This window comes from Bidens hawaiensis, unplaced genomic scaffold (genome assembly GCF_021521415.1).
Source record: "Bidens hawaiensis isolate Kalapana, Puna unplaced genomic scaffold, B.hawaiensis_p1.1 tig00035574_1, whole genome shotgun sequence".
NCBI classification, from domain to species: domain Eukaryota; kingdom Viridiplantae; phylum Streptophyta; class Magnoliopsida; order Asterales; family Asteraceae; genus Bidens; species Bidens hawaiensis.
The window spans coordinates 149,281-162,517 of NW_027496196.1; the positions used below are offsets into that span (position 1 = coordinate 149,281).

The 13,237-nt window shown below is 38.7% G+C and overlaps 1 protein-coding gene across 1 annotated transcript; it reads left to right on the top strand.

The window, feature by feature from the left end:
• Positions 1–9,013: 9,013 nt before the first annotated feature.
• LOC143587577 (F-box protein At3g58530-like) lies at positions 9,014–12,554 on the top strand. Its single transcript, XM_077068828.1, has 14 exons — positions 9,014–9,059; positions 9,163–9,362; positions 9,462–9,521; positions 10,549–10,632; positions 10,716–10,846; positions 10,934–11,009; positions 11,086–11,171; positions 11,265–11,351; positions 11,443–11,515; positions 11,597–11,664; positions 11,759–11,827; positions 11,926–12,031; positions 12,133–12,234; positions 12,330–12,554. The coding sequence occupies exons 1-13, from the start codon at positions 9,014–9,016 to the stop codon at positions 12,196–12,198; spliced, it is 1,152 nt and encodes a 383-aa protein (XP_076924943.1). The 3' UTR covers positions 12,199–12,234; positions 12,330–12,554.
• The last annotated feature ends 683 nt before the right edge of the window (positions 12,555–13,237 follow it).

The window sequence follows — 13,237 nt, forward strand, 5'->3', positions numbered from 1 at the left end:
AAGACTTAGTGAAGAATTTAGCTAGAAGAATATTTTAATCAAGAAATATAAAATTTGTATTGTTGTATGAATTATTTTGTGTTTGATTTATTTGATAATTGAATTCAATTAATAGATATTGTCATTTAAATATTGTGCATAATAGTAACCTTGAGAGCTGTGACAATCAGTTCGCGCCCCGGCATTTCCGCCGTAGGTTGGGGTGTGACACCATAAATGGGATTTAGTACCACAAGATGTGAAAAATCAAATGTATGAAAAGTTACAAGTTGTTTATATTTTACTTTTTAATTATCTAGAAAATATTAAGATTTATATTATCATTTATATTATTAACATATGTGTTTAATGCAGGTAAGATTCAATTTATTGCGAGAAAATAAAGTTTTTATGGCACATGTGGATTCTCAACTACATGCTCAATGGAAACGCAAACGAGGTACTTTAAGTGACTACTGGAAGAGTAACGGAGGATACACCAATCTGGAACTGGCGAGATAAAAAATGAAACCCAGCTGTCGGAGTGAGGAAGATTGGAAAGATATGTACGATTATTGGGAGTTAGAATCAACCCGGGTATGTGTCATTTTTATATAATTCAAATGCTTACTTCTTAGATCCTTTATATAAAATAGTTGTACTAATAGTATGCTTTAATTGGGCTCTCGGATTGCATTCTCGGGTCCCTGGATTGTTTAGCTCAAATACACATTATAATTTTTTTAGTTTGTGAGTTCTAACATGTATGGTGAATATTGCTTATATAGAAATACAATAAACAAATGGAAGTTAACCGAAGTAAACAAGTTATCACAAGTAGAGGAGGCTCCCGCTCAATAGCCAATCATGTATTCCAGATGGTAAGATTTAAACCTTACAAGTTACAGTTTTTTAGATCTATCAAACACGGGCTGCATTCGTTATTATTATGCTTTATATTATCATAGACAAATCAAGAGACTCAAGTAGCGCCTACCCCATTTGAAGTTTATTATAACTTGCATTTCAAGGCTAAGAAAAAAGGATGGTTAAATGATCACGCACGTGCAGAATATGTAAGCTACTTACTCTCTTTTATGGTTCGATTTGCTACCGTGTGGGTTATCATTAGGGGTGTTACGGTCTGGTTTTCATGATTTTTGGTCAAACTTTGAGCCTAACCATTAGGAACGATTTTTTTTATATTGAAAACCAAAACCGAACAATTGGGAATCAAAACCAAACTAAACCAAACCGTTACAACGGTTCTATGAGGTTTGGCTTTGAGCTTTATCGGGCTTTCAAAAGAAAATGCATAAGTCAAAAAATAAAAAAAGCTATCCTAATACAAATAAAACAAACTATCTAAAATTGCATAAAATGATCGTCTTGATATTTATAATACATAAACTTGTACACTGAATGCATAAAATATTTAAAACAAACATAATGTCTTGATATGATCTCAATTAACATATATTGTTGTTATATAAAACGAAAATGATTGTTGCTAACATTTGTTAATTCATTAATCTAAAAAATACATATAGCATAATAATATATAGAATTAGTTTAATTAAACAATAAAATAATTCTGAACACATAAACATATGAGTTTAAAAAAAATAGTAATTAAAATATACTCAAGATTTACGGTCCAGTCCGGTTTTATAAAGTTGGTTTTGAGTGTAAACCGTAAATTAAGCCCGCTCACAGTTTTAAACCGAACTGTTAACACCTCTAGTTATTATTAGTTTTAACTATTTGTTCGTATCATCTCTTTTTTTAGGAAAATATTCTTCGCCATAAGGACGAGGCAATGGGTAAGTTAACTTCAGAAGGAACGACCATAACCCTTGATATGGAACGTGAGCTAGAGAAAAAGGCAATTAAAAGTGTGTGTGCTAAAAATCAAACAATAAAATCTGCATGGGAGGTGGGCGTTGGACCGGTACTGAGGAAAAAGGATCATTGGATGATACCAGATTCGTCTCAACCACCTTCAGTTGAGACCGAAAATCTTCAAAATCAGGTTGTTGCATTCAAGGAGTAGCTGAAACAAAACAAGGAGAAACTTAGACAAAGCAATGAACATTATGAAAGAATGTCAATGTTCATGAGTTCAAAGTTTCCAAATTTTGAGAACGTGGTAGCTGCATTTACAAGTAATGGAGGAAATGGATCAAGTGGACAACTCAATGAAAGTGATAGTGAAGACCTGATCTAGCTATCGTGTTAGTTAAGACTTTGTTTATGGTTTATTTATTTACTATCATTTTAATGTCTGGCAATACTGAACCATGCTTGTTTTTTTATATCAAGCATTGCAAAGTAATGATATTGTTGGTTTAACATTGAAGCCTGACTTTCAGAATCTGATTAAATGTATTGAAGACTTGTATATATCGTTATAAGAGACTGATATTTAGTCTAAATAAAAACATATTTGTGACTAAAATGATAAACCATTTGAGATTAATGTTCAGTCACTAAAAAACATATTAAGGACTGAAGAAACACTAATCGACCCCGGGCAGATTACGGATAATCTGGGGGTTAAGTAGATGTTTCCCTCGAGGGTTAGTTCCGGCAAAGATGGTTGTTCTGATGACCTGCAAAACAGACCGTGAGCTCGTCACTGAGAAGGGGGGGTACCTCCTTGTGACCACCCTCCGGCGTGAGAATCAGACTAGATTGCCCTTGAATATAAGTGTATATTAAGAGAAATAGCTAGAGAGAAGATGATGATACCGTTCCGAGGTGTTGGAGTATTTATAGCCGAAGGTAGGTTTCCAAGCAGGTACAGCCAGCTGAATAGTATTCCTGTTCTACCAACTGTGGGCTACGCACGTGCCATGCTGATGGTTGGTGGGTAGGCAGCGGCTGATGGTGACCAGGCCGGCTATGTACTATTCCTTTTCCATCAACTGCAGGCTATGGACGTGCCCCGACAGGGGTTGGTGAGTAGGCAGCGGCTGATAGTGACTTTAAGTACTAGAGCGTGCTGCCCGTCGTACTGTTGTCAGTGAGCTGTCGCAGCTTTGGTCAGTTCTTTTGTCCATACCTTGGCAGGTACAGTACAAAAGATCCTCCAATATCGTACGGACTGGCTCATTTGGGCGGGAGTATTCCCGGCTTGCTCATTCCCTCTTCAGGTGACATTACTGAATTATTTGAGAGTTAGTGCCTTGTGCGTGTAGCCTTGCTGCGCGGGTAGCCTTCCCTGATGGCTAGTATCCGTAGCTGCGGGAACAGGCGGAGTACGTCACCATTGGGAGGCTTTTCCTGCGGGAACAGCTTGCGTACTGCGCGTAAGGACGTCGCGTCTCTGAGCATGGTTGGTCCTGCAGATCCAGTTGGTCTTTGCGCAGACGTCCCTCAGGAGTCTTGCGAGTTCAACTGCGCAGACGTCTCTTCGAGGTGAGTCTTGCGGGTCCAACCGCGTAGACATCCCTGTTCAAGGTGAGTCTTGCGGGTCCAACCGCGCAGACGTCCCTGTTCAAGATGAGTCTTGCGGGTCCAACTGGGTTCTGCTGGGACCTACCTCTTCAAGTCCCCCCAGTCCAATGTTCTTCTCATGAATTGTTAATAAGTGAGGTGAACTTTTGGACTTAAGCAAATGGTTTTGAAAAGGGTTTAGTTTTAAGGTTTTCCATGGGGATTCTTCCCGCGGAAGTCCTAATGTCACGTGCAGAAATTCCCGACTTTTCTGCTTGATCTTTGGGTATGATGCGGGTAGGTCTGTAACCTCCTCGCAAGTCAGGAGCGTTGAGTTCCACTTGTGTAGATTCTCCATGAGGTTTTGGTAGTTTTGAACATAGTGATCAATTATGTTAAACAACCAATTCCATCTTGGAGCTTCAATTAATCTAGTTCTCAACGTTCCCGCTATGCGGGGATGTTATTTCCGTTTCCGCAAGCATGGCCCAGAAGATCCTTCTTGGTTTCAATTCCCTGCGGAGTGCTAAGTATGTGAAGGGTTTTGCCTTGACACTGTACCCGCACTCGTCTTATAGTTACTTTATTTCCAAGGTATTCATGGCGTCAATTCCCTGCAGGTGCTAAGTATGTGAAGGGTTTTGCCTTGACACTGTACCCGCACCCGTCTTATAGTTACTTGGTTGCCGAGGTATTCTTGACTTCAATTCCCTGCAGGTGCTAAGTATGTGAAGGGTTTTGCCTTGACACTGTACCCGCACCTGTCTTATAGTTACTTGGTTGCCAAGGTAAGGGGTATAGTCCCGCTTACTTTTGAATCTTTGTGATTTGCGTTATAAACGTTACATGACTTGCGCATGCATATTTTAGTTTATTTTAGCAATTTTCCCAGTGTTTTAAGTTAACCGTTCGACGCGCGGTTGTCAATAGGTTAGTGTTCAGTTTCCTCTATCATGATTGTGCGGGTAGAACCGTCACTTTCATTTAGTGTGATGACCAATCTTCACCTATAACTGACCTGCGTGGAGGTTTGTCGTTTTTTGTGTTAATGCGGGTTTTGCCGCCGTCCACACGCAACGACTTCTTTCCATATTTATGCGGTGAATACCGGCATACCGTCCGGAAAGTTTATAAATGTAAAGCGATCAACACAATGTGAAAGGAGAATCATTTCCATTAGAAGTGGCCCCAGGCCGTTTCTTTATAAGTTTGGAATTGATCTACATGTAACATTTGCGTAATTGAGCTCCATTCCATGTTCTTGGGATGGGGGTGCCATCGAGCCTTTCGAGCCGGTATGCGCCCTTTCCCAAAACTTCTTTGACAATGTATGGCCCTTCCCAGACGGGGGCCAGCTTTCCTGGGCGTTCTTGGTTCGAAGCCTCGTTGTTACGCAGTATGTAGTCTCCGACATTGAAGTTGCAGAGTTTTACCCGCGTGTTGTAGTACTTTTGCATTTGTCGCTTGTAGTTCTCTTCACGCACTGCGGCTAAGTCTCTGCGTTCTTCGGTTAGCATAAGGTCTAACCGTCTTTCCGCATCATTTTCCTCTGGATGAATCAAGACCCTTGGTGAGGGTAGACCAATTTCGACCGGGACCATGGCTTCCGTGCCATAAGTGAGGCTGAACGGGGTTTCTCCCGTACTTTCCTTTTTCATCGTTCTGTGTGCCCAAAGGACGTGTGGAAGTTCGTCCACCCAGCCGGATCTGTGTTCCAGTAATCTTTTCTTTATGCCGTCGACGATGCTCCTATTTGCTCTTTCCACCTCACCATTACCCTGTGGGTGCGCCACTGAGGTAAATGTGTGGGTGATTTGAAGTTCTTTCAGCCACTGTTGTAGCTTCTTGTCGGCAAAGTTGGTGCCGTTATCGCTCACCAAACTCTGTGGAAGCCCGAAACGACAAATAATAAATTCCCAAATAAATTTTTTGATATGTTTTGCGGTTGTTTGGGCTAAGGGTTTTGCTTCTATCCACTTGGTGAAGTAGTCGATGGCAACCACTAGAAACTGGACGTTCCCTGCTGCTGTGGGAAATGGGCATGTCACATCGATGGCACACTTCTGAAATGGCCATGAAGAGGTGACTGGAACAAGTTCATTCTTTGGGCGATGCGTGTTGGGTGCGTAGAGTTGGCAAGACCTACACTTTCTGATGTATGCCAGTGCATCCGTATGCATCCCCGGCCAAAAGTATCCCGCGTTGTTTAGCTTAGCTACAACTGCGCGTGGACCTGCGTGTATCCCACAGATGCCTTCGTGTACTTCCCTTAGGAGGTAGTCGGCATCTTGGTCGTCGACGCATCTGAGGAGTGGACCAAGAAAGTTACGTCTGTAAAGGATGTCATCGATGAGTTGATAGTTCAGTGCTTTACAGCGTAGTTTTCTTGCCTGTTTTTTCGACTCTGGTAGTATATATCTGATTAAATGTATTGAAGACTTGTATATATCGTTATAAGAGACTGATATTTAGTCTAAATAAAAACATATTTGTGACTAAAATGATAAACCATTTGAGATTAATGTTCAGTCACTAAAAACATATTAAGGACTGAAAAGACATGTTATTAGAGAACAATTTTTAGTTTCTAAAACACTTATTAAATACTGAATTATCCAAAAGAAACGTATTAATGACTAAAATATTGTGATATTAGAGACTAAAAACTAGTCTCTAATACACCTTATTAGGGACTGAACTAGTATGGAGTTACAAATCTAGTAAACGCATTAGAGACAAATAGACATGGCTTAGAAGACTGATATTTAGTCCCTAAAGAAATGCATTTGGGACTGAAATATCAAACTACTAGAGACTGATTTTTACTCTTGGAAGATATGCAGTGGCGGATCCAATGTATGATTAGGGTGGGCCGATGCCCACCGTCCGGCTGCCGGAGAGCCGCGTTTGCATGTATGAGTTAGTATATTATGACTCAACAATCAGTTCCGTGCCCACCGTCCGGCGCCAATCCATGCCCACCGTCAGATTTACAGGGGAAGTGTTGAGTTGCAGTTGTTGAAGATTGTGAAGAGGAGTCCGTCAGATTTACAGGGGAGATGAAAAGTGAAGAAGACTTTAATGTTTTTTTTCTTTTTTTCTTTATTCTTTTTTATTTGTGCAGACTTCTATATTGTTTAATTAAAAAGTTATATTGTTATTTTCCTTTTAAAGATAAACCGACTCTTGGTTTTCAAATTTGGGATAATAGTCTTATCTTGTTACTTTGTTATTTTTTTGTTTGATATATTAACAATATTTTATACTAGTCTTATATTGTTATTTTATATCTTTTTGTTTGATATATTAACACTACTTAGCGTATGAACGTCTATTTTTATATTTTACTTAACAATTATATTATTTGATTAGGTATATAATTTTAGTTTGTAAAAAAAGTATTATTATCGTTATATGTTAAAAAAACTCTTTTTTTAAAATATAATTTGTGATCCTGTGATTAGTATCAATTACCGTTAAAGTTCGTGAAACATATATAAATAAAAAAACAATATACAGTGACCATCGGATTAAAAGTTCATACGCCCTAAAAGTTTATTATGCTCTTCTCATTGACCCGGCCCATCTTTAACCCGATCCAATTTGTGCCCCATGTAGCAAAAAGTTCTGGATCCGCCACTGAAGATATGTATTGGAGACTAAAATGTTGTGATACCATGGATCGGTTTAAGGACTGAATATACGTGTATTGGACACTGAATGTCAGTTGTGATTGATGCCATGCAAAGGGGACTGATTTTCAGTCACTAAAACTACTATCTGGGACTAGGAATAGGGGACTGACCGGGGACTGAAAAAATTAGTCCTTGATGACCATTAGGGACTGATTTGTAGGTATCAGTGACTGATTCTTTAGTCCTAGATGCCTATCTTTTTTGTAGTGCCATCGACTTGTTTTAAGTCATAGATCTTGATCTAGTTGGCACTCAGTTTGTATTTAATCAAATTTGTATGGTAGTATGATGCTAGTTGATATAATATGGTATTTGAATTTTTTGTTTATGATTTTTCTAAATTAATGTATACACAGAACTTTACAAGTTTAAAGTACTTGTTTCTAACCTAATCAAACTGGTAACATGTTTTGACCTTTGTTTCCATTTAACTGAATAAGTTAAACATGTTAGAGCATCCACAAGAAGCTCCATCTCCCTACGTCCAGATTTACATAGCGGATGACAAGCTCCATCTCCCTAGGTCCAGATCGATCTCCTTGGGTGGGTAGCCTGTCACTACAAACTTGAAACAAACATGATGGGGCACACATGATGGGGCACACAAGAATCAGACTAGATTGCTCTTGAATATAAGTGTATATTAAGAGATTGCTAGAAAAGATAAAATGTGATAAGGTAATGTAATGTGTCCATACCATTCCAAGGTGTTGGAGTATTTATAGCCGAAGGTAGGTTTCCAAGCAGGTACAGCCGGCTGAATAGTATTCCTGTTCTGCCAACTGTGGGCTACGCACGTGCCATGCTGGTGGTTGGTGGGTAGGCAGCGGCTGATAGTGACCAGGCCGGCTGTGTACTATTCCTGTTCCACCAACTGCAGGCTATGCACGTCCTCCGACAGGTTGGTGAGTAGGCAGCGGCTGATAGTGACATACAGTACAAGAGCGTGCTGCTCGTCATACTGTTGTCAGTGAGCTGTCGTATCTTTGGTCAGATCTTTTGTCCATACCTCGTCAGGTACAGTACAAAAGATCCTCCAGTATCGTACGGATTGGCTCATTTGTGCGGGAGTGTTCCCGGCTTTGTGCGGGAGTGTTCCCGGCTTGCTCACTCCTTTTTCAGGTGACATTACTGAATTATTTAAGAGTTAAGTGCCTTGTGCGTGTAGCCTTGCTGCGCGGGTAGCCTTCCCTGATGGCTAGTATCCGTTGCTGCGGGAACAGGCGGAGTACGTCGACCATTGGGAGGCTTTTCCTGCGGGAACAGCTTGCGTACTACGCGTAAGGACGTCACGTCTCTGAGCATGGTGGGTCCTGCGGATCCAGCTGGTTTCTGCGCAGACGTCTCTTCAAGGTGAGTCTTGCGAGTTTAGCCTTTGCGCAGACGTCCCTGTTGAAGGTGAGTCTTGCGGGTTCAACTGCGCAGACGTCCCTCTTTGAGGTGAGTCTTGCGGGTCCAACTGGGCTCTGCTGGGACCTACCTCTTCACTAAGTTACGTAAAATTACTATACTTCCCTCACTATTAACCATTCACCTCCATTTTGGCCATCCTCCACCACCACAACAAACCCCGCCTTCCTTCTTTTTTCCTTTGTGGGTTTGTGGCGGGGATTGCTATATATAATTGATATTTTAATTCGTCGGGTAAAATAGGCATTTCACACCTAATTAACGTAGAAACTTAACAGCCGTTAGGCAACAAGGACCATTATATCTAAACCACCATAGCAATAATTTTAAAATCACCATGATCAAGTTATTAATTATAAAACACTGAGTACCAACGGTGCAATATCCGCAAAGCACATACACCAATCAAACTCTCCCTCCCTGATTCCCTCTCCCCTGCCTCTTTCTCCTTTTGGAGCCCGTTTTCCGGATGACGCCCGTCAATGTTTGCAATGGGGCGATGCCGACATGCCACATGGAATACTAGAACAGTTGTTGGTTATGTTATACCAAAACATAAATTGGCCCGAAAGATTAGCATTAAATTATAACTTTTTTTTAAATCTTGATACTGTATATTATTACTAACCTCAAACTAAAGAAGCGTGGAAGAAGAAAGAAAAGAAAATGGGTGAGAATAGTGAGGAACAGCAGCAATGGAGTCGAGAAACAGTTCCGAGAGTGATGAAGATAATAATAACCAGCAGCAAGCTTCGTCTTCCTCAACGAGACATCATCTCACTTCTTTTCGTATCCTCATCTCTCATTCGCACTCTCGTTACCTTACCTTCGCTGTGGCTGGTACTTATCTAATTTCATCATCATTTCATAAACCCTAATTACCACCTTATATTCTTTATATATTTATTACATGCTTAATAATAATAATAAATTGATCAGGTTCTTGATTTTCATGAGATGAATAATGCTGGAGATCGACTTATATCTGCTCGCTCCCTGGTTAGCTTTCATAACCCTAATTCCTTCTTTCAAATTCACTTTTTAGATTTAAAATAGCATAATAGGAGCAACTAGTTTGATGATATATACACTGTCATATACACGTTCAAACCTTTGATTTTATAACAACACATTCTGCCAATAATAACACGTATTGGGGGTGCAAACGAGGAGAGCTACTTGAGCTCAGATCGATAAAACCTCCAAACGAGTTGAGTTTTTTTTAGCTCTTAAATTAAGCTCATTTAGTTATCGAGACCGAGCTGGAGCCTCTTTTGGACTTCTATGCATTAATTTCACATTGCACACCCTAGCTTTTTCTCGTTTAAGGCACTACACGAGCTCGATCCGAGCTTAGGCTCTTTTAAGGTTTTTTTTTTCCCACAAAATATATTAAAAAAATTAAAAATGTATATGATTTAATTAGTATATGATAAACAAGACGAGACCGAGCTTGAGAAAACGACTCACGGGCCAAGGACGAGCCTTAGGAAACGAGCTAGAGGCGAGCCGAGATCTATCTCTCGTAAATTAAAACAACCCAAGATCCGGCCCTTTCGGCTCGTTTACGCCCGTACTCAATATTTGAAGAGCCCTTCTGTTGTTTATCTGGTTGGTTTCTTGGACCGAACCAAAACTTGCTCACCGCTGCATTCAATAATTCAAGTTTCTCTATTGAACTTAATTCCAACAAATAATCCCAATCCATAGTGATCTTATAAAAGCAAACAAAGAAGCAGGACTACACATTTGCATTACTGCCCTTAATCAATCCCAGGCAACATTTGTTATTACAATGTACAAACCATGTACCACGTATATGTATGCATGTAGTGTTTGAACTGTAGTCCAGTAGAAACAAAAACATGTGAATCACTTGTATGGGCACATACAAGTGCCATCTCATCATAATGTGCAGAAACAATAATTAGTTTTAAAAAAAAGGATTGGAGTTTTACTAGATTTCAAGATCTTTATAATTATGTTTCCGTTCTGTTTCATTATATAATTTTTGTATTTACTGCAGCCTAGATATCATAATGTGAAACAAATAATCCTTGAGTTTGCGCAAGGCATTGAAGATAAACATTTGAGCATTATTAGAAACCAGGTATTGCTTTAACCTGTTGCTGAATCTGCTTATAGTTTCCTATACATTATTATTTTAAGTGATGATGCATTTGCAATATTCAGTTTTCAGGTTCCCTTAAGAATCTAGAGCATTTAAATCTTAACGGGTGCCAGAAAATATCTGACAATGGAATTGAGGATATTACTAAAGCCTCTCCTTCTTTGAAGATATTCTCCATCTACTGGAATGTAAGGTACTTCAACTTTCACTTAATTTCATTTATATTTATGTATATTTATATATATTTAGTTATCCTTTCTGATAGCATATTTTTCTTCAGGGTTACGGATGTTGGTATATCACATCTGGTGAATAATTGCAAGCATATTGTTGATTTGAACTTAAGTGAATGTAAGGTATGCTTAAAGTGCATTGTTGAATAGATAAGAATTTAATATATTCTATGCTAAAATGCAATGATGCTGATAATAGGGTATATCAGATAAAAGTTTACAAATGATTTCTGAGAGTTATCCACATCTGGAGTCACTGGATATCACTCGTTATGTTATCTTGAAGTTCTATAATTGTTTTATTATTATATATGTACATTCATATATTTGAATATCTAAAATTACAAGTTTTTGATTATTGGATGCTTGATTATGTAGGTGCGTCAAGATAACAGACGGGGGATTGCAGCATGTAATAATCAAGTGCGCCGGTCTCAAAAGCCTAAATCTTTATGCACTTTCAAGGTAACTTGTCGAATTATTTTGACCAAAAGTTGGCTCAATTATTTCTTGGCGGGACACTCTTAATTATGAAGAATTTGTTTATTTTGTTTAGCTTTACAGATGGGGTTTATAAAAAATTGTCACTTTTAACCGATCTCAGATCCTTAGATCTTTGTGGTGCTCAGGTATGTACTTGATTTCCATACGAGCTTAGTTTATGATATTTCTTGTAAATTAATCTTTTTTTTTTTACATTTTCATGACAGAATCTATCTGATGAAGGCCTTTTCTCTATCGCCAAATGCACAAATATCCGTACTCTCAATTTAACATGGTAAAACTTTTTTAGTATTCAATAACACAATATAGACTGTTACATACTCTGTTTCTGTTTTCCCCCCTAATTTTGCATTAATATTTTTTAAAAGGTGTGTTCGTGTCAATGATGCGGGTGTTATAGCCATAGCCCAAGGTTGCACTAATCTTGAATTTCTTAGGTAAATCGATACATTTATTAGTTCTTTTTTTTCTTTCAGTTATTTTTGTGCATCTTCATTGGTTATTTTTATTATCATTGATGGTTGCAAATATGCAGTCTGTTTGGAATTGTTGGAGTAACTGACAAATGCCTAGAAGCCCTCTCGAAATTATGCTCAAACACACTCACGACACTTGATGTGAATGGATGCATTGGCATCAAGGTAAGTCAACTTTGACTTTACGCGTAGTACAATGGAAATATCTAAAATGCCCTTCACTAAAAACCATATAAGATCATTCATTAATGTTCATATCCTTGTAGAAACGTAGCCGAGAAGAGCTTCTTCAACTATTTCCTTATGTGACGTGCTTTAAGGTTCATAGTTAACTTATGGTTCCCTCAGAACTTATATATCCTCAAAAGGTATGCCTATTTAATTCTTGCTAAACAATGAATATTTATTTAGTATTATAGATGTTGTTTTATCTCAAGTAAGTCCAAATAGTTTCTCTGTTCAGGTTTCTTGGCCAATTACATTGTACCGCAGCTAGAATGTTAAGATTCATCTCATAAACAGAATAACCTGCATGATATGAAGTTAGCGTGGTGGTTTGTATTCTTTTTAAAATTTAATCAACCTGTAGAATAACTTGCCAATGAAATATTGATGAAATTTGGTTGCTGTTTAATTAGATGAACTTTTGTAAACTATTGATTTTTGCTGAAGCATGCACTCAGATTTATTTTTAATTTTGTACTGAAAGATAATCAGGTTTCTGGTGAATTTTGTTGCCAAATTTGAGTTTAGAAGGGTACCGAAAGTACCTGATTCAGTAGCCTTGCAAAAAAGTCTAGCATGATCAGGTTGTGTGTCGGGTCAAAACAAGTTCGGGTCATATTGGGGTCCGGTTAGAATGAGTTTAGACTAAAATTAACTTAGGTTTTAAAACAAGTTGTTTTTAGAGATTTGTGTGTGTGTGTGTGTGTGTGTATAGAAGGGGTACATCCGCTATTTTTATTTTTATGGTGGCTCATGATGGTGACAATGGAGACCCAGCGGAGGAGGCAACAACGATGGAGGTAGAGGCAACGATGGGGGTGGTGACCACAACAGTGGTGCCGGTAGTGCTTTTCAAGGAGGTGGTGCAGTGGTGGTGCCAACATAGTAAGAGGTAGTGGCGATTACATAGTGGTTGCGGGGTGATGATGGTGTGTGGTGGCAGCGGTGGTGGTGTTAGTGATTGGGTGATGTTGGCGCAATCTTTATTTTACCTCGAGTGTTCATAAAAAACTTTCTTATAATACATACATTACCCAAAAATAGTCATACAAAGTTTATGTTGTCAACTTTTTCAATATATATGTATATTGTATCCCTTAGTCAAATAATAGTCCATTCAATTTCAAAGGGTGGAACAAAATGTTA

Excerpts from the sequence above, each read along its gene's own strand:
- LOC143587577 (XM_077068828.1), top strand. The coding sequence starts at position 9,014 with ATGGGGCGATGCCGACATGCCACATGGAATACTAGAACAGTTGTTG. Across the intron at positions 11,516-11,596 it reads TAGATCTTTGTGGTGCTCAG|AATCTATCTGATGAAGGCCT; the intron begins GTATGTACTTGA and ends TTTTCATGACAG. Across the intron at positions 12,032-12,132 it reads ATGGATGCATTGGCATCAAG|AAACGTAGCCGAGAAGAGCT; the intron begins GTAAGTCAACTT and ends ATATCCTTGTAG.